The 25,593-nt window shown below is 52.2% G+C and overlaps 11 protein-coding genes across 11 annotated transcripts; 6 read left to right on the top strand and 5 right to left on the bottom strand.

Moving 5' to 3' along the window:
• Positions 1–368: 368 nt before the first annotated feature.
• RHO25_007356 (uncharacterized protein) lies at positions 369–2,576 on the bottom strand (the record flags this gene model as incomplete). Its single annotated transcript, XM_023599547.2, has 4 exons — positions 369–817; positions 871–1,606; positions 1,872–1,895; positions 1,950–2,576. 4 exons carry the CDS (start codon positions 2,574–2,576, stop codon positions 369–371), a joined length of 1,836 nt encoding a protein of 611 aa, XP_023449720.1.
• A 547-nt stretch (positions 2,577–3,123) lies between these two features.
• RHO25_007355 (uncharacterized protein) lies at positions 3,124–5,526 on the top strand (the record flags this gene model as incomplete). The annotated part of the gene is made up of 1 exon (XM_023599546.2): positions 3,124–5,526. The coding sequence occupies one exon, from the start codon at positions 3,124–3,126 to the stop codon at positions 5,524–5,526; it is 2,403 nt and encodes an 800-aa protein (XP_023449722.2).
• A 1,934-nt stretch (positions 5,527–7,460) lies between these two features.
• Positions 7,461–8,204, top strand: RHO25_007354 (uncharacterized protein; the record flags this gene model as incomplete). Its single annotated transcript, XM_023599544.2, has 1 exon — positions 7,461–8,204. One exon carries the CDS (start codon positions 7,461–7,463, stop codon positions 8,202–8,204), a length of 744 nt encoding a protein of 247 aa, XP_023449714.1.
• Positions 8,205–8,543: 339 nt separating this feature from the next.
• RHO25_007353 (uncharacterized protein) lies at positions 8,544–9,690 on the bottom strand (the record flags this gene model as incomplete). The annotated part of the gene is made up of 2 exons (XM_023599543.2): positions 8,544–9,362; positions 9,424–9,690. The coding sequence occupies 2 exons, from the start codon at positions 9,688–9,690 to the stop codon at positions 8,544–8,546; spliced, it is 1,086 nt and encodes a 361-aa protein (XP_023449715.1).
• Positions 9,691–11,123: 1,433 nt separating this feature from the next.
• Positions 11,124–11,724, bottom strand: RHO25_007352 (uncharacterized protein; the record flags this gene model as incomplete). Its single annotated transcript, XM_023599542.1, has 2 exons — positions 11,124–11,295; positions 11,390–11,724. The coding sequence occupies 2 exons, from the start codon at positions 11,722–11,724 to the stop codon at positions 11,124–11,126; spliced, it is 507 nt and encodes a 168-aa protein (XP_023449716.1).
• Positions 11,725–12,397: 673 nt separating this feature from the next.
• RHO25_007351 (uncharacterized protein) lies at positions 12,398–16,285 on the bottom strand (the record flags this gene model as incomplete). Its single annotated transcript, XM_023599541.2, has 1 exon — positions 12,398–16,285. One exon carries the CDS (start codon positions 16,283–16,285, stop codon positions 12,398–12,400), a length of 3,888 nt encoding a protein of 1,295 aa, XP_023449718.1.
• Positions 16,286–17,255: 970 nt separating this feature from the next.
• RHO25_007350 (uncharacterized protein) lies at positions 17,256–17,672 on the top strand (the record flags this gene model as incomplete). The annotated part of the gene is made up of 1 exon (XM_023599540.2): positions 17,256–17,672. One exon carries the CDS (start codon positions 17,256–17,258, stop codon positions 17,670–17,672), a length of 417 nt encoding a protein of 138 aa, XP_023449074.1.
• A 22-nt stretch (positions 17,673–17,694) lies between these two features.
• Positions 17,695–19,121, bottom strand: RHO25_007349 (uncharacterized protein; the record flags this gene model as incomplete). The annotated part of the gene is made up of 3 exons (XM_023599539.2): positions 17,695–18,342; positions 18,422–18,945; positions 19,001–19,121. 3 exons carry the CDS (start codon positions 19,119–19,121, stop codon positions 17,695–17,697), a joined length of 1,293 nt encoding a protein of 430 aa, XP_023449190.2.
• Positions 19,122–20,846: 1,725 nt separating this feature from the next.
• On the top strand, positions 20,847–22,128 carry RHO25_007348 (uncharacterized protein; the record flags this gene model as incomplete). Its single annotated transcript, XM_023599538.1, has 2 exons — positions 20,847–20,946; positions 21,083–22,128. 2 exons carry the CDS (start codon positions 20,847–20,849, stop codon positions 22,126–22,128), a joined length of 1,146 nt encoding a protein of 381 aa, XP_023449170.1.
• A 391-nt stretch (positions 22,129–22,519) lies between these two features.
• RHO25_007347 (uncharacterized protein) lies at positions 22,520–23,898 on the top strand (the record flags this gene model as incomplete). The annotated part of the gene is made up of 5 exons (XM_023599537.2): positions 22,520–22,542; positions 22,611–22,745; positions 22,859–22,962; positions 23,016–23,119; positions 23,170–23,898. The coding sequence occupies 5 exons, from the start codon at positions 22,520–22,522 to the stop codon at positions 23,896–23,898; spliced, it is 1,095 nt and encodes a 364-aa protein (XP_023448599.1).
• A 371-nt stretch (positions 23,899–24,269) lies between these two features.
• Positions 24,270–25,074, top strand: RHO25_007346 (uncharacterized protein; the record flags this gene model as incomplete). Its single annotated transcript, XM_065602936.1, has 6 exons — positions 24,270–24,289; positions 24,364–24,438; positions 24,504–24,547; positions 24,698–24,766; positions 24,846–24,885; positions 24,942–25,074. 6 exons carry the CDS (start codon positions 24,270–24,272, stop codon positions 25,072–25,074), a joined length of 381 nt encoding a protein of 126 aa, XP_065459008.1.
• Positions 25,075–25,593: the final 519 nt, after the last annotated feature.

Here is a 25,593-nt window from a genome sequence, read left to right as displayed (position 1 = left end):
AGCGACAGCGAGATTCTAGACGACCAGGTGGGTGATATGAGGTGGAAATCAACCATGAAAGGGTTTTCTTGTGGCTTGGGCTATGTTTACTCGGATCCACGAACAGCAAGGAGAAACAGAGGAGTCTGGCATCGCATTATCGCAACCCGCGTGGCCCGAAGCTGTCGACGGAGTTTGGCAAGTGCTTTCTTTGAGATGAGGGGACTGTCTCAAAAGGCAGATGGATAAGCAGAGACCTTCTCTCAAGACGGGGGATTATAGCTGCAGCCATGCGCTCAGGCGGTGAGGATAGAAGTGTTCTTGCTGGCCATTATTCTGGATGGTTTGAGGTAGTCAATGCGTAGTCATACGAAGCGAAAGTGGCGTGGTTATGTACTAGATCTTCTCTGCGCCTCCTTGCTATCGATGATCTTCTGCGGTTGTTGCTGCTCCAGCAAATCCGACAATCGCCTCTTAAGGTCTGGTATCGCACCAACATCATCGCTCAACATAGCGGCAACGCATTCTTTGATTTTAGCAGAATGGCGTCCGGCGCAGCTAGCAAACTTCTGTGGGAAAGAGCCTTTTCGAAGCGCTTGCAAAGTTTCTCGGCGTTCCATTTGCGTACCGAATTTGCATAATAGTTCGCAAGCGACTATGCCGAGTGCAAAGATGTCGAGTCGAGGGCTGGCTGGAGAGGTGGCGCTCGTTGGGCGATAGATCTCGGTGCCTACGGCTGTGACAGCAGGTGATGGAGGAGCTTCGGGTTCCGCGATTTGTGTGACAAGGCCGAAGTCGCCGATGCAAACACTCAGAGTTCCAGGGTTAATAGTCCCACCTGCACACACATGTCAGCACAACAGGCCGGAGAGTGTATGCACGAAGACTTACCTTGTCGACAATCGGAACATGACGACAAGTCCACACAACCATGCATTCCTCTTGGGTTTCCTTCATGCCTAAGGAAAATGTTGGCCGGTTTGAGATCGCGGTGGACTATACCCTCAGCATGCAAATATTCTACTCCGTCGAGCAATGCGAGCAAAATGCGGATAGATGGTTCCATGTGAAAGCAGTGCGCCAAAGGCTTGGCCAGGGTGTCAGTCTGTGGCGGTGCAAGGAATTCGGCCAGCGTCATAGGATGTACACTCATTTGCAAGTGCAACGCCAGTGTGGGCTCTGTCGCGAGTATAGCGCCGTTTGTGAGGTCCGTAACGGAGCAAGTGAGCTCAAAGCTCGTGGCATGACCTTCGAACTCCACATCTGCTTCAGTGGCGACGGCAGACTTTTTCGACTGACTAAGGTCGAAAGTGAAGCCGATGTCTTCATTCGTGTCACTTTGAGTTCTCACCCGCTCCAGAGCATCGAGCGATGAGAACTCCTCGGCGCCAGATACCACGCTGCGATTTTCTTGGTGATGTACCTCGCTCGAGGATGCAGCGAAAGCGCTTCTAGTCGTCCACTCCACCCAGCTGTTGTGATAACGAACGACGTTTGGGTGCTGAAGTTTGGATAGAGAACGGACCTCAGCTAGCAGTTCATCGAGAGCTGCCTTGCCTCCGGTAGCAATACGTCGCACGGTGGAGTCTCGGATCGGTATCTTCTTCACTGCATAGACGCAATTGTCCTATTTATTCATCAGCAAATGTACACGTCTTGCGATAATCCCTGCACCACAGTAATTGCTGTGGGCAGAAGCTGGTCATCCTTCCTCCGGAAGACGAAAGCATGAATCTGCTTCAAGGCTACATCCAATGGCAAAGATCTTCAATTGTGCCCTGAAAGAGCAGTGATTGCAGCCTTGCCTCGTGGCAAGCCGAGAGCAGCCAACCTCGCGGGTCAGGAAGCTTTTGCCTCTCCAGAGGAAGGTGTGCTTGCCGAGGTAGACTTACGAGTTTGTGTCGGACTTGATATACCTAAGCAAGGTCAGTCGGCATGTCTAAAGACAGTTCACGTGAGGTCAAACGTACTTCTCCGAAACCTCCCTTGCCAAGAACACTGATCTCTTCAAAGTCTTGAATATATCTGCTTTGCACTTGGGGAGAAATGCCAAGAGCCACGTTATCGAGAAGGCTCGCAGGGCTACCGGGTTCGAATACGCGACCGCGAGGCATCGCATCAGTCAACAGCAGCTGCGTGGCTGCTGGTACGGCTCCGGGTGCCGATGATTGCGGCGTGCTAGCCATACGGTCGAGACCTTCGCCGATGCGTTGCCTCATCGCAGCGTGATGGTCGTCGTCCAAGCCATGGGAGACTACATTGTACTTTGATAAACCTTCGACCATATTGTGATACTGCTCGCGGGTTTCGCGCTCGATAGCGGTCTTGTCGTTGACGGATTTGCCCGCTCGTTCTCGTTGTTTGAGAACCCGGTCCCTTGCATTTTGTTCGAGCAGTGCGTGGATGAGCATCTCCCGGGTCTGTGTCGCCGATCCATTGCGGGGCCGATCGATAGCCAGGGCGTCCAGAGATAGACCGTCGTCAACATGTTGGCTGTTGTTACGTGACACTTCTAATGAAACTTCCTCAGTTTCATCCTCGCTAGACTCGCTCGAACTGCTCCCACTTGAAGCGCCAGAACGAAAGAATTTGGACATGATGCATTGGGAGCAATGTGGAGCATCTGCGCCTCGATCTTGCAAATGGCGCGAAGACGCATTGGGCGTCGAAGTGAATGAGCGTGCAGGCGGCAAGACGCGTGTTTGGCGGCTACGAGTACTCTCCTGACATGACTGTGGTGGTGATAGGGCGCGCGTGGAGAGACTTGGCGATGCTTCTGTTGACTTCTATCGCAACTTGTCCTTCCCCAGCAGTCACTGCCTGAAGGAGCAGTCCAGAGTGACTCGTCGTTGCTTGCGGAGCGCGTGCCCGAATGTCGTGGGACGGCGTTTCTTCGGACATCCGCGTCGCCGCAACTTCAGATCGATGCCATCACCATCTTTTGCTGCTGCACATTGACGAAACGACCATGGATCGATAATGCTGAGCCTCTTGTCGCGGGCTGCGAGGACTAGAGGCTCATGTCACTGCCCGCAATGCCTCCCTCCACTTCAGCGCACCGCCGGGCGAGCAGGCACGAACGCAAGCCTGCTGCGGCCACAATACTGGACCTCCTCGACACTGTGGTATTCGAGCATCTTCGCCATGGCAGCGACGTGCGATGGTGGTATCAAGATCCAACGCCGACAGCAATGGAACGATGCCATCGATGAAGTAAAGAAAGATCTAGGAAATGTTGGTCGTGCCGCAGACCTGGAGGATACGGATCGCAAGATCGATCTTGATGAGCAGCCAGTTCTGAATAACCAGGAGGGCGTAAGCTATGACGAGTGGCATACGGTCGCGGTTGAGGATGCAGAATCCGATGCGTCAGTACGTGCTTCGACCGAAATCGCAGAAGACTTCGACTCGGAAATGGCGCAAAATCTAGACAGCAGCTCACGTCGCACACATATCCCTTCTTGGCCGACGACCACTGGGCTACCACCAGTAAGGCACCATTTGCCTCCTCAATCCATCTATACTTATAGGTTCCGGAAGAGGACGGCTGACGCGAACCGATGGGCTTCCAAGAAGCTGTCAAGGGTTGAGCTTTCGATGGATATGCTGCAATTGAGGTTCTTTCTTTGGCTCCACCATCATGGTGTCGTCGAGCACGTTGCCCGTGTGATGCCAGTACCATATGCCGAAGTCATGATGCAGTACCCAGGCATTCTCAAGCGTGCCTTTGCACAGAAGAAGGCCGACTTCGATCGGCTACTCCACACACATAAGGACGATTCTGGTCAGTTCCACTTCAGTCGATCGCCCGGGGATGTAGCCCTATGTCACTACGCTGAAGGTCAGGATGACACATTCCGCGAAGAACAGTGCGAGCTTCAACGCGAAGTCGACGTCCTGCTAAGCGACGATGTGGTAACGCGTGGCCTCGAGGACCCTCACCTTGAGCAGTTTTTGCGAATCGCAGACGTGTTCTGCCGCCTTTCTATGTCTTCTGTACCACCCAACATTGATATCTACAATACCTTGATTCACAGACTGCGCAAATCGGGACACTACCGATTGACCGAAAACGCCATCTCCGCCGTCCTGAATAGCAAGATCCGGCCAAATGAAGTCACGCTGGCAACCGTTTTGAACCACTACACCGAGCGAAAGAACGTGCACCGATTCACTGACTGGATGCGGCTCATACGTGGCGACCGAGGCGGCCTGATGGAACCTGCACCCTGGCTGATTAGAGCACCGTGGCTCGGCAAATCCAATGCGGACTTTGGTAGGATTGTTCATCGCAGAGATAAGCCCGATCGTTTGATCCAGTTGCCATATCCCACGCCTTTGGTCTTTGACGCTGTAGTCAAGGGTGTACTTCAGTTTGGTGGCTTCGGAGAGGCTTTGGAAATCTGCAAAACGATGGGCGACGAAGGATGGGGGCTAGACCTGCGTGGTTTTGGCATGCTCCTGAATGATTGTGCGGTTCGCAGTGATTGGAGCTCCGGTCTTGCTGTATGGAACGAAATCCTGAAGCTCCAAAAGAAGAGCACTCTCAGGATAGATGGGCTCAAGACCACCGAGGTCATCATGACCCCACTCTTTGCCGACATGTTGCGACTTTGCCGACGCCGCGACAAGAGACAGGCATTTGTAGCAGTATGGGACCAGGCCAAAGCGACGCATCCGACACTCATCAAGCATATCATGTCGATGATCAACGCTGACAACGCCGCCGATGGGCAGCAGGCAACCCGCGTGGAGGAGCTTAAGAAACAACCAACGCCTGATGATCTAGCCACCTCTAGAGTCGGATCCGAGGGCGCTCCGCGATCTAGACAAGCCGCACTGGATGCGCTTGCGGAGCTACGCGCGCAGCGTGCCAGTGAAGCGGCCGATGCTAATTCACAGCAAGAATACTTGGCTCTGCAGGCCGACGTGGATTTTCTGAAACAGATGGAGAACCCTAATGCAACAGAGAAGCCAAAAGTCCGCAGCTTGGCAGAGCTCGCGAAAAGCGCGTATAGCCTCATTGCCTCACACCCTGAGACTCTCGAGAGGCGTGCGAGCCCAATACAAAGGGAGCATATCCCGGCTAGAAGTGATGAAGAGCCGCCTATATCGTACACAGAGCTGGCGAAGAATGCATATCATCTCATTGCGGATCACCCGAGCACTCTGGCAAGACGAGTGCCGACTTCAGGCATTTCGACAACAGATCCATGGCGTTCGAGCCATGTTGCCGACGATAATGCTCAAGATACTTTGACACAACTTGATTCGTCCGAGCAGGGCCTTGACGAGAGCGCGGCAGACTCGGCCGATACACTGCCGCGTGCGTCTGAGCCGATAACGTACAGCTCTCTTGCCAGGAACGCCTACCGACTCGTCGCCGACCATCCGAGTACCTTGGAACGAAGAAGGCCAAAGACTTCGAAAGTGGATATTGACAACGGCCAGACGTCGCTCCAATCAACGCCTGCTGAGGGAGTGGGCCGCGATGAAAGCAACCCTGTTGATACGGATCATTTTGTTGCTCCAAAAGGCGAACGATGAGGACCAGCGACATCTTCATTTGCGAGAGCACGCCGTCCTCCAATCGGTGCCAAATGATTTCTGCCATACCGTACATGTATGCAGAGGCCTCTCTCGCTTTGGCTTTGTAGGAAGCACAAAGGCACTCGGTCAGCGGATGGTTATTCTGCATAGCGAGGCGTTCTGAAGAGATGGGCGGACAGTGACTGATTTTGAACATAGATGAAAATGATACCCACACGCTCGGCGTGACATTCGACTGAACAGTTTGCATGAAGATTACTTGTTGTGCTGATACCTTGATGTGATACTGTACACCATTTCATTTCCTTCCGAATGCTTTCCAATGAAGTCATCGTCGTCCAAATATGTTCATCGTGCGATGAGATTCCGCTCTAGCCACGACTTCGTCTCCCATCACACAGAGCCATGGAACTCTCATGCTTCCTCCTGGAGCTGAATTATACACCACCACCTGGGACAACAATGTTAGCGAATACATCTCACCCAGAGTACCGCACTGCCCTTGCAACAACGACAACAGGCTGGAGCTTTGCAAACATACCTGATCTCTCCGTTCTCACATGGAACGTATCTTTGTTCCTTTTCAAGTTCTGATCTTTGCGGTATCGGACGGCGAAATATGAGGCTGCTACTGCCGTGAGGGATATGAACGCTGTGTTGCGGCGGCTGTTGAAGAGTGTTAGTATTCTCCTGGAAGGCAGATGCGGGAATGAGATGAGTTGTACGTTATGTAGCGTTCTAGACCCATGGTTCGATGTCGCTTTCGTTCTGTGGTTTGGGATGGGGACTCCGCGATGCTGGGTGGCGAGGGTTTGGGAGATGGGCTTCGACTGGGCTTGGAGGTTGTCGGTACTGCTTGGATGTCTTGTGCTTGAAGCTTCTGGCTTAATGCTAGTTGATGGGTATACTGATGTGCCAATTGGTCGGTATAGACGGTATGTTGAAGGCACGCTTTCCAAGAAGTGTTGTCTGCCTGACCGACCAGACGGCCGGAAGGCCGTGGTTGGCGGCCGGTCTAGCGAGAGATTGAGTTAGACCTTCCCCCGGACCGACGGGGGCCGAAACCTTAGTGGTTGCCACTACGAATCTGAGGTCTCGGATTTCTCGATTATATAGTGTCGCGCACGCAAACATAGCTCGATATATATATAGCTTCTCGATATATATCGATATATACTATCGTCTTAGATAATCTAGTTTATATTACTATAGATAGCGTATAGCCTATCTATTCTTAAAAAACGAGTCTTTCAAAAACGAGTTTTTGTCGCTCTTACGGTACGTTGCGTCGGCCTATGTACGTAGTAAACGCCTAAGAGACATATAACCTCTCGATATAGATTTATATATACTATTATCTAGAATAAGCTAGCTAGCGATTCTAGAAATAATATATAGCGTACGTATTCTCGAGAAATCGGCGTCTCGAGAACGAAGGTAGGATTTGTAACTAAGCAAATTTTTATTACTTACCTACTAAATTTTAACTAGACCCTAGATTTTATTTTATAGAAGTCGCGATAAAAAGTCGTTCTCGAAATAGCGATTTCTCGAGAATACGCACGCTATATATTGTCTCTAGAATCGCTAGCTAGCTTATCCTAGATAATAGCATATATAAATCTATATCGAGAGGTTGCACGTCTCTTAGGCGTTTACTACATGCGCAGGCCGACGCAATATGTCGCGAGGCCTCCAAATTCGTAGTGGCAACCACTAAGGTTTGGGCCTCCATACGGACCCCGCAAAGTCGTGTCGATGGAGGAAGGTGTGACGACGGTGACGTCTCGTCCTACCTCTGTCGTCGCCAAGACTGTTTGCCTGCGCGTTCACAGAACATCGACACAGCTACCACACCACAACGATCTTCGCAGCACCAACCGAGCTCCCCTCCACCTCCAACACCACCAGTGAAGTCGAACACACCCACCATGGCCTCCAGCTCGAGCGCCACACCGCTCCTCTACAGCTGCATCGCCTACAACTCCACCATCCTCGCCGAACACACCTCCAGCGCCAGCAGCGGAACCTCCAACCTCGCATCCCTCATCCTCCCCAAAATCGACCACAAATCCGCTCAAAAACTCACTTACACCCACCAAGAGAACTTCATCCACTACATCGCCGATGCCTCCCCTTCATCTTCCGATCCCTCTTCCCTCAGCGCCGCAGGCCTCACATACCTCGTAGTAGCCAAATCCGATCTCGGCCGACGCGTCCCATTCGGTTTCCTTGTTGAAATCAAGAAGCGATTTCTCGCACAATATGATCCGGAACGCACGACATTCGGGTCTTTACCTGCCTACGGCGCGGCGGCATTTAATTCGGAATTGAAGAAATTGATGGTGGAGTTTGGGACGACGAAAGCAGGGCAAGAAGATGCTTTTCGGAATGTACAGAGTGAAATTGATAATGTGAGGGGGATCATGACGGAGAATATCGAGAGGGTGTTGGAGAGGGGTGAGAGGATTGATTTGTTGGTTGATAAGACGGATCGGTTGGGTGGGAGTGCACGGGATTTTAGGGTGAGGAGTCGCGGGTTGAAAAGGAGGATGTGGTGGAAGAATGTTAAGTTGATGGTTTTGTTGGTTGTGGTGATTGTGTTTTTGTTGTATTTGTTTGTGGGGTTTGGGTGTGGGCTTCCGGCCTGGGGGAAGTGTGTTGGGCGTGGTTGAGGTGTGGGAGGGATAAGATGGAAATCAGACTGCAACGCGATGCGTTCTCAGGCGTGTAAGAGTATGCATGGGGAGTGTATGACTGGGTTGCGGGCAACGGGCAGGCAAACAGGAGCACTGACGAATGATCTCAGCTTTACGACTACTACCCTTAACAGTACATACACCAGTAATACGACGATGACGCTGACGACGACAATATCCCCTGTACAGATCTCAAGACTCATGACTAGGCTACTCGGGGCAGATCGTGACACATTCAGACACAGTGGTCCAACATCCAGATAAAGCCAACACAAGTCCAAATAACGACTATCAGCCTATCGCGCACCGCAGCTCCTATACAGCCGCCGCCTTGAACAGCACCTTGTGCACTTTCCTCGCCTCAAAATCTCTGTAGGCCTCAGGCGCATCCTCCAAAGACATCGTCTTTCCACAAAGCCACTTGACTTTGTCTTGTTGCTTCACCAACAGCGCCAGCGCATCCTCAAAAATCGAGCGCACTGGACAGCGGCCAAACGCCAGCGTGACGTTCTTGCTATAAAGCTGAAAGCCTTCAAGTGCAAGAGCATGATTGTGCATCCCCACGGATGAAATCGACCCCCAAGGCCGAATGAGATCCAGGCTGAGTTGCAGAGCATCCGGATGACCGACCACTTCCATCACGACATCAGCTCCTCGCCCATCTGTGGCCTTCATGATCTCGGCGATTGGATCCTGTTCAGTCAGATGGATTGGAATCGCCCCCAGCGCTGCTGCCTGCTCAAGACGCTCCGGCACAGAATCAATTGCGTAGATTGTATCGACCATAGTCACTGCGCAGGCTATCGCGCAAATTCCCACAGGTCCGCAGCCCACCACTACACTCGTGAAATTCTTACGATCGCGGGCTTCCAGATTCTTCAGGAACCTGCTCGCAGCGAAATAGCCCGTGGGGAAGATGTCTGCCATGAGCACGAGGAGTTCTTCGGGAATGTTGTTTGGAGCCCGCACGCATGTTGTGTCGCACAGCGGTACTCGCACGTACTCGGCTTGCCCGCCATCGATACTATCTGCGGATAGAGCGTTGCCGAAAAGTTGTCCTTGATTGCAGCGCGATGCTTGGCCCCGGATGCAGTAGAAGCAGTTCCCGCAGGCTGTGTAGAATGGGACTACGACCTAGTGAAGATAATTACTAAAAAGCTGATTGCCTCAAACAGTAACCTCACCATCAACTCACCTTTTCTCCAGCCGAAAACTTCTCCACTTTATCACCAATTTCAACAATATCCCCAACGAATTCATGTCCACAAATGAATCCGGCTGGCACTTTGAGCTGTCCACGATAAAAGTGCAAGTCGCTGCCACATAATGCCGAAGTCGTGACTTTGAGAATGCAGTCTGTATCCTGTTGGATCTTGGGGTAAGGTTTGTCTTCTACTGTAACCTCGTATGGGCCTTTGTAGACGACTGCTCGCATTGTCGAGGGGGTTTGAGGTCCGGGCATGGTTGACGGATTGTTGATCGGAATTTTTCTTTCGATTGTCGCGATGGTTGTGAGTTCGAGGTCAGCGAGTCTAGAGCCCGTGAGTAGTAGATACATAAAGAGTGGGTCTCGCAGGGCGTGATGTGAAAAGTGCGAAGAACCGCCGAGGATCCAACGGATCGCACTCGAGACGAGCCAATGCCTGCTGGCTAGGACAGCTCTGCCCATTAAAGAGACATCGCAACAATACAACTTGCAGGGTGAACGGGCTATTGGTCTGCCTTCGATGGCAGCTGACTCACCGTTGGCGACGGTCGAAGGAGCCGGCGATTCCGATGACAGTGCAGAATTAGTGGCAGATGATGATCCGTGGATTTCTACGTTTGACACAAAAACACTGCAGTTTGACGACTACAAGACGAAATGTGCGCAAGAACATGACATACAAGATACATCTCCACGATACGATTATACGAATGCCAGATCTCTAGAAGTCCTGCCTCCTGTCCTTCCATCTGACCAGCGAACAGGCCATGCCACGACAAGGTTGCGAGCAGCTGGATGATCATCGTTGTAATTCTCGGACAACTCTCACGAATCTAGGATGCTGTCATTCAACGCTTCCGCTCTATGATTCTTACAAGGCAGAGCAAGTTGATTACCGTGGGAGTAGAAATTGCTGCATTCTTCAAGAATAGCATTCTCAAGATCAATGTCCGTGAGATATGGACGTTGCTTCCATATCGATGGCGGTAGTATGTCCTATGGACATTGCCTAATCATTGGCGTTCACAATCCAGGTTCCAGGGAATGGCTTGGGATGAGCAAGAAAATCTGATGGCAGACACAAGGGCCTGATCGAACGTTCCAGGTTCTTTTGTTGAACTGTGCCACTATCAGGCGTCATAATTGGGAGCATAATTGATGCATAACCTCGAAAAGTTGAATTGCAAAGTTGCCGGATTGCCAACACCGAATATGGTCTACGTATGCCACAACGGTGAGAGTAGAAGGGAACGACAAACTGTGTTGATAAGTTCGCTAACACCCTGCAAATTCGTGGCCTTTTGGCGAGCTGTAATAAGTTCTTGAAATAGTCCCAGCTGTGCAAGCTTCTGATCTCGGCCAGAGAGGCCACTGCGTCGACAAGAAGTGCTGCACTGACCATCCGAGATTTGCAACCACAAATTTTCGTCGGGATGCTCTCGACACAACACAGTCTCCCCGCACGAAGGCGAATATATCGTCTCAATAACATCTTCCTTGCATTGGTACCGTTACTCTACGAGCTCAAGAGAGTGCTGGCTCGCTAGGAAGGTGCAACACGGGTGGGCCCGTAAAGTCTTGGCACTGTGAGTGAATACCTATGGATCCATCAATCAGCCTCTTCCCAATGAACACCCTACGCAATGACTATCATCCTCGATGGATGTTCTTGTCAGTGCCTGCTCTTTTCAATGACCATTGGCCTCCCCTTTAAACAACCCTCTTTCTTTAATCTCAGCCATCAAATCCCGAAACTCCCTATCCCCGTTCCTCGCCTTCTCCTCGAACCCACTCCAGTTGTCCGCCATCCATTTCTGATCACCACCAGCCTCTGGAATAAGAAACCCGGCTTCATACCCACTATTAAGAGCAGTCAGCGAAAAAAATCCACGCATATCCGAGACCAGCCCTCCTCGGAAAGCATAAGAATGGCCTTCTAGCGTTTATTGCTCACCCTTCCATGCCTCCTAGCACGAAAAACGTCCTCAACTCGTCCCCTCCATCTTTCCCGACGATATCATCCCACATGGCAATGATCTCGCGGCTCAATGAGTCCCAGTCGGCTTTGGTTCTTGAAGGGCCGCTACGAACATTGGCGATGATGTGGTTTGCTTTGACGGGGACGCCGCCGGCATAGTATGTCTTGTCAGCGAAGGGCGTGAACAAGACGTTGACGAAAAGTTTCGGCGTGGTGAATTTGGTCGAGTGGATTTTTGTTATGCCCTGGGCAAGAGCGTCTTGTTGCCCAGCATTGAGTGGCGTTGTGTGTCGGATTTCGTAGAGAGGCATCTTGTTGATGGGTTCTGTTATCTGTTGCAGAAAGTGGTTCTTGTCTTGATTTGATTGATCTTGTTGCTTTCCGCGAGTGGTTCCTCTGATGCGGGATCGAAATCTGGTAAGAGCTTGCTGGATAATAGAGCTGACGAAATGGAAGAACGATGGGTTATGCTTGTGCTATTAGCTATCACAAAGGTTGGTAATCAACAGGCAATTTGACATACCGACGCGCGGGAGAAGGTGATCTTGTCCGAGGTTCACTCATCTCCAAAGCTGCGTCTGCAAGATGACGAAGTGGTTGAAAGCTTGATGAGAGAGCTTCATCCCAAGCTCCGCAGGCCAGTCCCTCTGCTCCGCAAAGCTAAGTAGTTAGACCCCTCAGGTTTCCAAAACTAGAGCTTCAGACTTCAGACGGGAAACAATGCAATGCCATTAAAACCTCTACCAACGAAGCCGTTCACACCTTTGAACAATCCCTGTCAATATCAATTACAGCAAAAATGCTCAAACGCCGAAAAAGCTGATGCTGATGCCGCTAAATGCAAACCGTCGCCCAAAAGCACAAGCACAAAACCGCACTCGCCGAACGCAAAGCTCTAATGTATCATCTCACTCAATCGTTTCTCGCTTCGCAAAATCGAACATCCTTCATCGTCGTTGTAGTCGTACAGTTTTCCAACCCTGTCTACTCTTCATCTCGTTCACTCCTCCTTCCAAGATCAATAAGCTCATCATCATGTATCGCCGTAGTCGGACGCGCAGTAGCAGGTCGAGCAGAAGCGCTCTCCCCGGCATTGTCTTCTTCATGCTCTTCAATCTTCGGTTGAATCTCGATCACACTCCGAACAGATTGCGGACTGGTGCCCTCCTCATCGGGCTGTGCTTCGCGTGCTAGAGCATGCAGCTGCTCGTGAGATTGCTGCAATTCGCTGCCGCTGGAAATAGTGGTCGGAGCACCTGTCTGCCGACCACTGCTACCTGGTCGAAACTCATACTCCTTCCCTCGTTTGCTATTGCCTCGTGCAATTTTTTTTCCTGGGCTGGATTTCTTACTCTTTTCGTTCCCTCCAATGCGGCCAATCGCGATGGGATTTCGCGGCGTTGACCATCCTTGTCCTCCAATGGCAGTGTCTCGAACTTCCATGTTGGTCTTGGATGCAGTCTTTTTATGGCCAGTCCGTTTCGGCGCGCCACCGGAGTCGGCCTCACTTTCCCTCCTCGAGGAGTTCGTCTGTTGGCTCATGTCTTTGATCTCTTTCAACACTTCTCGGAAGCCTTCTTCAAGCGTGTGCATTCTCGCCAGCATGATGCGGTTTACCATGCCCTTCTCTTCCTCCTCACTACGTCGGCGATCCTCCTCCGCCTGTCGACGAAGATGTTGCTCACGCATCAGCTGCTCACTGAACGAAGCAGGCATTCCGTCAATACCTCCAGCATCAATCCCAGGCGCACCAGTGAATTTGTTGTCGCCAATCTCGCTGGCCAGGTCTAACGCACGCGCGTTGAAAGATGTCACTCGTGGCCGTGGTCTGTCCAAAAAGCTAAGACCGGCAGTATTTGCAAAGTTGGGCGCTGTCTGCTGTCGAGTCGGCATGATTGGCCGAGCTTTGGTAGGCTGTGTCATGCCTCGTTTGGGAGTTCGCGTGCCTGGTACCTGAAGGCTTGATGAAGGGTCGATGGCGGACGTTTTGTTGACTCCACCACTGGTCTTGGTTGTGGTACCTCGCGATGGCTTCTGGTTTGATACTGACGAATCATAATTCACTTGAGGCGCGAACAGGATGGTTGCACTCGAGGCTTGCCGGTCATGCTGGCTACGTGATGGCCTGGCAGAAACACCGATGCGGTTTCCACTGCCTCTCGTGATCTCCGGCGAGTATTGCAACGTGCGAGCTCGTGCGGCATGCGACATTTGGAGTAAAGGCGAGTTGGCCCCCAGAGGTGTCTGGAAGTATTCAGATTCGCTTTCATCAGCAGGAGTTCTAGCTTCCTTGATGGAAATTGCGCTTTCGCCGAGAGCCGGGGTATTGGCATCTGATTCATCGTTGATCTCGTCATCGCCGTCAGCTTCAGTGTCATGTGGCAGAGTATCTGTGCCTTCTTCGATATCTTCTGATTCCTCGACGATCCGATGCGGTCTCTTGGAAATAGACCTCTGGTGACCATCACTTGCGATGCTGCGAGTAGCTGTTGAGAAGTCTCTCGACGGCTTCATCATCCTGAGACGATCGCCGGTGTTGGCACGCTTCATCTTAGGTCGCCGGTATTCCAAGCGCTCGAGTACGCTCCTAGGCTGTTCAATGGGCGGACTGGCGCCACCTTCGTTATCGGCATGTAGCATCCACCGATCGACAGCATTTTCCTGTCCGTTTCGATCGACTTCCATTTCTCTGGTAGTCGTGCGAATTGTGTCTCCTCTGAACGGTCTCCTGAAAACTTCATCGAGGGCACGATCCTTGCGGAAGCTGACTACCGAAGGCTCCCTGAGACGACCCGCAGTAGCATACGGCTCTGGTCGCGAGCTGAATGCGGCTGGTTTGCGATGGTCGACCTCGCGTCGTTCGATCAATTCCACGGGCGCATAGCCACTGCGTGACATGAATACTCGCTCGTACAGAAATATGACGAACAAGATAGGAGCGTGGGTGATCTTGATAACTGTTCTGTTGCCTTTGACGTACTGGCGCAATGGCACCAGGTAGCGCAGAGGACTCAGCGCCCAGCCTATGACATTGGTCGGCGGAATGTAGCTGAAGAGCGCATCGGATTTAACCATGGAGATTGTGTTGACCGCGAACAAGAACTGATGCTCTTCCTCGGCGTTCTTGACGATCGCCATGAAGCTGTTGGTCAAGACCGTGATGAGAATCGTCACAATGAGGAAGTGACAGATGGTCAAGAAAATAGCGAGGATCGTTCTGCCGAGCACGTTGTACTCTGCCCAGTGATCCCACACAGTGGGCGTGAAGCCCATCAGAATCTGGAACAGAGCGTATACGACGTCAGTTGCACTCGTCCCTTCTGGTGCAAATGACAGAGAAAGGGCGACGAAGAAGCCGGAACAGCAGATGACAATCAGTATCAAGACGGCCATCAGATCCTGCACCATCATTCGGAACGCGATGAGTAGCTGCGAGAAATAACGGTAGTGGTCCAGAACGTTGAACAGGCGAGGGAACAGGAGGATGGCAGTCGATGCAAGGACGTCGTAGGCTACGCCAGCGATCCTGTGTCTTCCACTGTCGGCAAGGACAATTCCATACAGTCGCAACACGTAGTAGACGCCGAAGAGGAATAGGATGCCGAGGTCGAATGCATTCCAAAAGCTGAGGATGTAGAGTCCAAAGCCCTGCTCGGTGAAGCCAACAACTTCGTCCAACATGTATCCAATGCTCCAGAACCAGAAGAGCACTTCCAAGGCAGTAATCTCAATGCTTCGGTCGGCAAGCACAAGGATGAATAAGGTGAGCATGGCTGCGAAGGAGAGCGTAGTGAAAATCTGCCGATATCGCGGCACTCGCAGTCGACTTAGCTTGAACAAAGATGCATCGCGCGGGTTGTATAGGGTGACTGTCCTTCGAAACGTCGGCTGTTCGGGGGGCGTTTTGATCTGCTTGCTGGTATGTGCCTTCCTCGACAGGACTGCATCGGCTGGCAGTTCTGATCCTGCCCCTGTCGTACCATAGCCGACCGGACGACCTCTGCTCTGCGAGTTTGGCTGACGCTGCTTGCGATGCAGGTTATCCGCCTCGGAGTGGAAGACAATGTTGCCTGCCCAAATGGCCTCGAGGTGCTGCACGACGAGTGGATGTGCCAGAAAGCGCTTCGCCTCGGCACGAATGGCAATCTCAATCGTACTCACTCTTGCCAACCTACCTTGTGGCCTTCGTACTGCGGCAGCAACAGGCGTCTCCATGCCTTGGAGGGGATCGAAGTCGTAGGACAACGAGTCGATCAACTCGCGGGTGGAAAACTCCCTCAGCAGTCGCATGGCGAGGAGCTCGCTGATCAATGCCCTTGTCCGACATACTCCAATATTACCAGGCGTGACCTGACCCTCCTTCTGGAACTGCAAGCAGTTCGCGAGCAGAGCACAGAGGGTGGCTCTGTTGAAGTGGTCTGCCCTGATCTGGCTTTGTATGGGCTTCACCAAGAACTGGCTGACTTGCGGGCTGCGTAGCTGATCCCACGACAGTGTGGTCTCGCATCTCTGCACGATCAACAGTCGCAGGGCGTGTGTAATGTTGTACAGTGGCAGCCGGTCAAGGTGCGCCGCTGAGAAGATGGGTAACAGTGGCGTCTCGACGGCGTCCCCATCTTCGCCCTCTTCATCGTCCGACTCTTCAAGATCGTCGTTGTCGATGTCGTGTCGATCGAAGTAGCCGCCATGGGCTCGTTGTCTCGGGGAGATGTCGTCTTCGTCGTCGTCAAAATCGATATCGTCGCCCAGCAGTCTCTGGCCAACTGCTCGATGCCGCGATCGTTCGGGGGAGGAGGCCGTGTACCATGGCTCGTCTTTGTTCCTGTCGTTGTCTCGGCGGCCTCTGCTGATGCTTCGGAATAAGCGCAGCATCGCTGGCGAGTGTGCGTGAGACACGTCTCTCCACCAGCAACCCAGCAGGCCCAGCGTCGCCGCAGTACTCGAGTCGACTCGAGGGCAGCCACCGCAGACGGCTCGTGCACGGCAATATCAACAAGCGAGGTTGCTGCTGTTTACTTCACGCTCGAGCACGCTGGACAAGACTGGCGGAGGAGGAGTCCGTCTTCCAGCGGTGGCGACATGGCTCCGGTTGCCTCTCGCCCGTTCCGTTCCCTCCTTATCGCTGGCGCGCTCGACGTGCGTAGGACAGGTGCACGTGAAATTCCAGGCTTTCGAAGCACACCCTCAATGCGCAAATACACCAGCCCCGATAAGGTTAAGCTCTCGCCGCACATGCACGAGGGTTCAATCTCGGCTGCGCGTGTCTCGTCATTCCTGCCGCCCACACCTCGACTGCTGACCAGCAGGAACAATCAACACCCATCATCGATCTGGTGCGACTTCACCGCCGGACCAAAATCCTGCTGCCAGCCCATGTCCATTGCAGAAATCTTCGTCACCAGCAAGTCACGCAAGATCTGAGACGAGTGTGCAGATCATGACCTGCAGCGCTATTCCATCGCTTGCGTGAGTAGCGCCGCCGTGGGGTGCATGAGCTTTGAGCCTCCTTGCCACTTCAGGCTATCAAACCCGGAATTTTGAGTGAAAAAAGCTCACTTGTACTACATCTTGTGATCAGTGAGCCACGCCCTGGACCTGGAACGCGCTTCACCACAACACGGCCAGACCTTGGAACGCGTGCACCGCAGAACCCATTGTCCTTGACCGCCTCTTTCCCACGCCCGCACAAGCTGGGAGCAAGCGGAAAAAAGTACAGATCTGCGCCCACCACACCTGCTGTACAAGCATAGCTTCCAGCCTCCTACCGTCCCGAGAGCTCTCGCAAATAGCCAATCTCACCAACCAGATCAAGTTACCGCTCTTCTCGTGCTTCTTCAGAAACATGCCGAAGCCGAAGCGCAACGTCCAAGCTGTAGCTGAGGAGACATTGACCCCGCCAGCCAGCCTGTCAGACACGCAGAAAATCGCGCGTGTCAAAAGTGCCGCTGGCAACAATCTGTACAACCTAGAACTAGCTTCCGGTGAGGCACTTTTGGCCGAGCTCGATGCCAAATTTCGCTCCACCATCTGGATGAAGCGTGGAGGCTATGTACTTGTCGATACCGGAGCTCTAGCCGAGCGTGGGAACAAGCTCGGAGGAGAGATTGTCAACATTGTTGGTGATGAAAAGGCATGGCGGAAGATGTCCTACTGGCCAAAGGAGTTTGTAGCGAAGCAAGCGAGCTATGCTGCGGACTCGGATGAAGATGATGACCAAGGACCACAGATGCCGCCCTCGGACTCCGAAGACGAAGATTGAGCTATGCCATTGAAGCTTTAAGCTACTCTACATGCTCATGTGAAGCTTTCCCTTGCTCCTCAGGTGGCTGCGATGGTGTCTGCTGCTGCCGTTTCTGTTCGAGGTACGGACTCGTGCCAATCCAAATACTGAAAACGGTGACCGCAAGACACCCCACCACTACTCCCGAGCTGATGTTGGTGCTGGGGTACACATTCCATGCCCACTCCTGCGCCGCACATATTACATATATCAAGGTGACCGGCATGCCGCTCTTCCACAACAAGTATGGTGTCGACCAGGCAATGTACACGAAGAACTGGTAGTGCAGACTCCTCGCGCACAAACAGCCGATGACCATTGCTGAGAGGATCGATGTGAGAATGAAGTCCGGCGTGACTCTTCGAGCGATGCGGGTTTGCTCGGGCTTCGGCGGCGGATCGAACAGGTAGTGGATCATTTCTGGCAAAGTCCATAGGCTCGGCCTCGTCCATCTGCCCACAATGAAGGTGTACAAGATCATTGCATGAGTGGCAAGCAGTCCGTAGGAGAATGGCTTGGAGAGGAATGTCTCCTCGCCCACGAATCTCCAGTTCACAGTCCACTTGAACATGAATTGTCTCGTGAACTCGAAGGCCCGCGTCAAGTAGCTCGATAGCCCACCCATAATGAACGGATACGCAATCAATCCCTGCACAGCGTCAGCTCGCCGTCCCATCAAGTTTCTTCCCCCAACCTTCCACGTCAAACAACAAAATCCGCTCACTCACCTGCACCTGTACCATACTCTGCGCCTGATAAAACGCCCTATCCCTCCCCACCCCCTGCCAAAGCACCATCCCCACAGCCGGCAAAGCCAGCACCAAAGTCATCTTCACCCCGACCCCCAACGTAAAACAAACCGTCCCAAAAGTCCACAAACGTCTCTGCCAAAACCAAATCGCCCCCCACAAAAACATCACCGCAAAACAATCATTAAACATCCTCAACATGAAAATACTATGAATCCTTTTACTCAGACTCAACAAAGGTAAGATATAAGGTGGTACACCGGCTTTTCTGTAGCAGGAAATTATGAGGAGGAGGGTGAAGAGGTAGAGTCCTAGGAAGATTTGCTGTGCGAGGAAGATGTTTTGGCCGGAGGAGGTGAGGTTGTGGAGGAGGGTGTAGAGGTGGACGTGCATGGCGGGATAGACGAGGGGGCCGGTGGAGCCGGTGATTTTGGCGTAGTTGCGTTCGCCGGAGAGGTAGAGGGTTATTTGTTGCATGTAGGTTGTCCAGTCGATTTCGGTGTCTATGGCGTGGTCAGTGTGAAGTCTTGATGGCGTTCTTGGATGTGGTGGTCTTACAGGGGATTTTCAAGATGATGAGAACGCAGAGTGCTGCGTCGCCGAGGAGTTGGAGTGGTGCTGTGTAGCGCGTGTAGTATGGGTCTATGACCACTTGCCAGGCTTGCCGGATGAGATCCATGATGGGCGGCGATACATGTGAGTGTCGTGTCGTTTGGATTGGTGGTGGTGGCATTGGATTTTGGAGTGCAGTTATTGGCTTTCGTTTGCCGGTCTGCGCTCCGACACTAGCGTGCATTCCTGAAAAGGAGGTTTTTGGACATCATGTTGCCACTTCCCTCTGTGTTCCTTCACGTTCGCGACAGTCGCGACCTGGAATGCTTCAGCGCCTTTTCGAACATCATTTTGATGCTTTACACGATCATGAAATATCCGCATGGCGAATTTGAAGCGAGGATGCCATCGGTCTTGGCATCCCAACCCACTCCGATAAGCTCAGAGGCGAAATCCAGGAGCTTTGAGGCTGCAGCAAGAGCACATGAGCTCAAAAGCGAAAGCTGAGGCGTTGGCGACACAACATCCAGCAGCTTGCTCTGCAAAGCTCGGGCAGTGAAGGTACATATTTTGACGCGGCTACTCCCGTCCTTGCCTGCAAGAGGTCCAGCTCAGCTTGGAGTAACACCCTTGACGCAGTGGCTTAGCGTGTCGTTCTTATATTTATCCTTCGGGATCTATATGCCAGAAATGCGAAAGTCGCGAGTTCGAAGTGAGTAATTACTTCTCTTGATTCCAATCAAGATTTTCTCGTGCAGCTGCTGACAAACATGCAGTCTCGCAGGGTGTAACGGTTCTTTTTGCACTTTTGAACCACTTTGACATCGAGAACAATTCGACACCAGGCACAAGCTGGACTCTTTTGCAAAATTACTGGACCACACACAGTCCTACGCATCGAGGTACCTCTTTATTTTTGCATCCAAGAACCTCATCATAAACACAGTCTTCCTCCGACAAAGGTTTCCAAGCCTTCGCAGCCAGCTGCTTTGAGAGTCCCTCCGATCGTACAACCTGGGCAGTGTGCAAAAGTTGCTTACCCTCAAATCTCATGGACAGCTGCGTGTCTACGAGAAAACTATCCCGAAAGAACATGCAGCGGCGCTCCTCATTGCAATGTGGCCTCTCGGTCCGCGGCACGATGCTTCAGACGACAAGTGCCGGTGGTTGCTCGACCACTGCATGTAAGATTGCGCAGCTTTCTTCAATAATATACCTGCGTAGATGTATTCCAAGGACCATAAAATGTTCGCACGCCAGATCCGAGCCTCGCGATTCCGGCAGTCCAGGACGTCGATCTTTGGGAATTCCTGCATGTCAGATTGCTCGAGACTGTGCTACTTTGACGCCATTTCGTGATTCTAGACTGTGGACGTTGCGGCAGAACGTCGCTACCAAAACGTATTGCGCCTAGTAAAGGAGCGGTCCGCATTCACGATCGAGCGGAGTCTTGCATCACCTGTGTCGATTTTGATACGACTGCGATTGCATGAAATGCCAGCGTACGCTTCACTGTCACGGGGAAAGTCCGGATGTCGCGATAGGCCAAGAGCGCGGTCCTCCGCTACGGAATCGCTGTGATCTACCTCACCAGGTAGATCTATCAAGCCACGCGTCGGAGGACGTTGGTCACAAAATTTTCTCGTCGGCGGCGGGCGATAGAAGTCACATCATTCTCGAGGATGACGAATGGGCGATCCCAGATTATTTCTTGATTACTGAACACGCTGACAGTAAAGTTAGTCTGATTGCGGCTAGAGATCGAAGCCACCCTCGATGCTCATAAATATGGCTGTCCGACCTTTTAGCTTCCTTCTGGACACAGAAAAGACCTCACCTGTCCGACGCCAACATGAAGCCGCTAATTCCGCTAACTGCAACTTCGTTCTTAGCATTGACAGTAGCTGCTGCTCCATCATATCACTCCACAAGGCAACCCAACACCACTACAGGTACGTAAAGCAATACATAAAACCATCGAAAACCCTCTTCTTTGCCGGCGAAGGCCTGCTTCGCACAATCAAAGTTTATCACAGCCATATCTCGGACGATGGATGTTACTTGAGACACGGACTAACACTTCACCAGCACCCAAAGTGATTCTTGATAATGATTGGAGCACGAATGGCTTCATTCCAATTCTGCAAGCAGTCAAAGCAGGATGGGATGTGCTTGGGATATTGAGCGACACTTCGAATACATGGGCACTCCAATGTGGACTCCACGCACTGGCGACTCTGGAAGTCGGCGACCTAGGCTGCATACCAGTATACCGTGGTGCCGATTACCCACTTCTCAATACCCCAACACTGTTCCAGGCTTGGGAAGAAGTTCATGGCGTCCTACCCTGGGAAGGCGCATTCGCACCGGAGAACTCGACATTTGAAGCATTGGGCAACGATCCAACTTCTGGCGATCCCAATCGAATCTCCAAATCGGCATTCAAAGAGGGCTATCCAAACATAACATTCGCGTCCGACATTTCTGCCGCAGAATTCCTCGTTCAACAAGTTCGAAAATATCCTGGAGAGATTAGCATCTATTCTGCCGGCGCACTCACGAACATTGCTCTCGCCGTGCGCATCGATCCAAACTTTGCCAAAAATGCCAAAGAACTCATCATCATGGGCGGATACATCGACGTGAACTTGTTACAAGCCAGCGGAACCACACTTCTTGCAGATATCAATAGCGACATCAACCTCATGATCGACCCCGAAGGAACCAAAATCGCCTTGACAGCCGACTTCCCCAACATCACCATCACCAGCGCCGTCACGAACACAATCCCAGTCACACAAGAATTCCTCGACGATCTCATCCAAGTCGAAAACCCTTATACGCGTCTCTATCATGATTACGCAGATACGAGTTTCTCTTTCTGGGATGAAACTACTGCTGCGATCATGTTGGATCCGTCTGTGGTGACGAATAGTACCAAGTTTTACTTGGATGTTGATACAAGTTATGCGAGTTCGAGATATGGGAATATTCACGCGTATCAGAAAGCTCTGGCGCCGAAAGCGCAGGCTTTGAGAGAGGTGAATTATGTGTTTGAGATTGATGCGGAGAGGGTGGAAAAGGCGATCAAGAGTGCATTGCAGTATCCGCCGAGTTGTAAGACGGGTTGGTGAGCTCTTTGAATATTGGGGACGCGTTGAGATGTGTGGCTTTCTGCGTATGTTGTCTCTGCAGGTCAATGAGCCGGAATAGCTGGCGCTTGTACCTCCTACGAGGCATTGGATGATCACGGCACATGCAAGTCGGTGTGTTGCTCGAAGTCTTCCGCCTATCGTCGGCCGTCGGGCAGCCAAGGCGCAGGGCGTGAGAAAGGACCCACCTTCCTCGCTTGTACATTCGATACCGGCCCGGTTTTTGGACGAAGGCGGCTGCAGTACTACATTGTACTCGATTGTACTCACCATCTAATCGCTATTTCTCAACAAACAAATCTCGAGTGCAGACCACTACTTGTTCGAAATAAGTACAGCTGCGTCTCAACCATTGGCTCGACAACGATCAAGAATGTCGAACATCGTCGTGCTTGGGTGCGTGAAGCTATCAAGAAGCTACTAAAATCCCATCTATGAGCCATTGACTGATCATGGTGTTATAGTGCCGGAGTTTCAGGCCTCACCACAGCGTTACTACTAGCAAAGAAAGGTCACCATGTCACTGTAATCGCTAAGCACATGCCCGGCGACTACGACATCGAATATGCTTCGCCATGGGCAGGAGCGAATTACTTGCCGTGAGTACAACTCCCACGATTGCAGTACAGCAATATCCGCTCGGCTCGATCTCAGTTGAGGATGTGATCAGTCTGCACAAACATTACACACCCGCTCACCAATTGTCGCCCAGTGTAAGCAAGCCGAATACAGATTTCCAGTCGTGGGAGAAGGCGACATGGCCGGAGCTCGAACGCCTTGCGAGAGATGTTCCGGAAGCTGGCGTGCACTTTCAAGGTTTGTTCTAGCATGCTACCCGGAAAGAGAGTGGTCACTGATGATGACGCCAGACTCGTACGTATATCGAAGAGCCAAGGATGCCGGGACGCCCATCGCCGAGTGGTTCAAGGAATTAGTTCGAGAAGATGCGTGGTTTCGTGATGTGGTGCCCAAGGTGAATTACATCACATTCCGAGATTGTCGAAATGCTAACCGAATGAGCAGTTCCGAGTCCTGTCAAAATCAGAGCTTCCAGAAGGCATGGATGGAGGCACCGTCTTCACGTCAGTATGCATTAACACGGCCATATACCTACCTTGGCTCGTATCAGAGCTCCTCAAACATGGATCGGTGGTCAAGCGAGGGATTCTGAAGCACATCTCTGAAGCTGCGGATCTCCATCACACTGGCAAGCCAGCTGATCTGATCATCAACGCCACGGGTCTGTCATCACTCAAGCTGGGAGGCGTCGAGGATAAGAACGTATACCCTGCAAGAGGCCAAATCGTGCTTGTGCGGAATGAGCCAGGCTTTATGGCATCCACCTCCGGCACAGACGATGGCGACGATGAGGCCTGCTATATCATGCAGCGCGCTGCTGGTGGTGGCACAGTCCTCGGTGGATGTCTACAGGTGGGCCAGTGGGAGAGTCAACCAGATCCAAATCTTGCGACAAGGATTATGAAGCGTGCCATAGGACTTTGTCCTGGTTTGGTTCCAAAGGGAGCGGGAATTGAGGCTCTGAGTGTGGTTAGACATGGTGTTGGGTTGAGGCCAATGCGTGAGGGCGGTATTCGTGTCGAGAAGGAAGTGTTGTCGGGTCCAGGTGGGCAAAAGGTTACAATTGTGCACAATTACGGCCACGGCGGGTATGGATACCAATCGTCGTATGGAGTAGCGGAGGCTGCTGTCAATTTGGCTGAGGAGGCATTGAAGACGAAGGCCAAATTGTAGACAGAGACATGTAACAAGTGCTGTGCCATCACCTTCATCTCGAGACCATTTCCTCGACTTCAGTGATGCGGCATTCGAATCCCGATAATTTATGCCATGTTGTAGTACGGAATCAAGATCCGGCGCGTGCTTCGTTCGCTTCGTGGCAGTGCAGTGTGACGTCTCTCGCGTGGCACGGGCCCAACCAGCACGAAGCTCCAGCTGTGCTTCAGCCAGCCAGGAGAGTTCCGCTTCCAGACTTCAACAAAACACCCGAATCCACCGAATACAACCACTTCATCTTCCTCTCTCACCGCTCATCTTCCTCTGATAACCTGTCGCGGACCATCAACAGCGCCAACAGTGCCTTTCACCCCGACGATCGCGCAAAGATGGACTTCTCAGATATCTTGTCAGTCCACTACAACCACTGGCGCGAAATCCAGCTGGCTGGAAGAAGAATACTGCTGACTGGGGATTGTGTAGCCGAATCGTGAACTTGGCCGTGGGTATTTTCATCATTCTGGGAGGTGTTGGACAGTTCTGGCCTGGGATCACAGTGTAAGATGGCTTTGCGCATTCACTTCCTGATGATGGGGACACGGGATACTCATGCGATGCGACAGGCAAGGAATCATTCTCGCCGTATACCTCTGGATCTTTGGACTGGGTAAGTTCGAGGAGAGATTTATCATTGAATACGAGGATCAAATGCTAATGGATTCTGTTCTCTTATAGCAACGGCTGGTCTCGGTATGATACCCAACACGCGATCACGCACATTCGATCTCGAAACCCGCGCTGACAATCTCCTGTGCAGAATTCCAGATCCCACCTCAGGTCGCACGATATGCTTCTTTCATGTTCTCATTTATTGGACGCGGAATTTGTAAGAGAAATCGAGCTGAATGCCGGCCGGGCTGGCTGGGAAAACAAGAAGAAGCAAAGCACTGACATAACTCGCGCAGTCTACATCTTTGTTGGCTGTATCCAGATGGGCGACAGATGGTACAGTCACATCATAATCCTTCACTCCTGCCAGCGCATTCTGACGATCAATCTAGGTGGAAGTACCTCAGCGGTGCGCTTGTCGTCTTCGTCGGTATCGCGTACGTCGTGCTCGAGTTTACACCAAGCATCGAACCACCTGCGAATATGAGGGATGCGGATGCTGGTTGGGGTGCCGAGCAGGTCTAAGCGCGCAGCATCGAGCGAATCTAAGAGCCTGGAGAAGTGGGGCGGAAGGTGGAGAGGAAGGCGCTGTGATGAATTAGAAGACGTGGGCAGACAGCGCGAAGATGGTGAAGAGACGACGATCTAATGAGCATGAGTGGGTGTGGCCAGGTCGGCTTGTAACATACTGTATCAGCTGGTCACAATGGTTCCGCAGCGAGGCGTTCCGTGGTGCGGTATTGAAGAGTTTCGTAGTGGACATGAATGAGAAGCGACATTGGACGAAGCGAATCGCTTTGGTGGAAATGCAGCGCATCTCAAGGATCTAGACAATGGTCTTCATCATGCTAGGAGAAACTCCGCTTGTGGCCCAGGCACCGATCCATGGCGAACGGGACCCAGGCGACTCGGGAACGAGGAGTGACACCAGAGAGCTCCGTTTCATGAACTCGTTCGACATACCGAAGCAATGCGAACCACCACCGGGCTTATGGGCGAAATTGAAGCGCGATATTGTTTCCTGGCGATGGGAATGTGTCGCCG

This window comes from Cercospora beticola, chromosome 5 (assembly GCF_033473495.1).
Source record: "Cercospora beticola chromosome 5, complete sequence".
In the NCBI taxonomy this organism is placed as follows: domain Eukaryota; kingdom Fungi; phylum Ascomycota; class Dothideomycetes; order Mycosphaerellales; family Mycosphaerellaceae; genus Cercospora; species Cercospora beticola.
The sequence above is the reverse complement of the archived record's forward strand: the minus strand, read 5'-3'. Positions and strand labels throughout refer to the sequence as shown.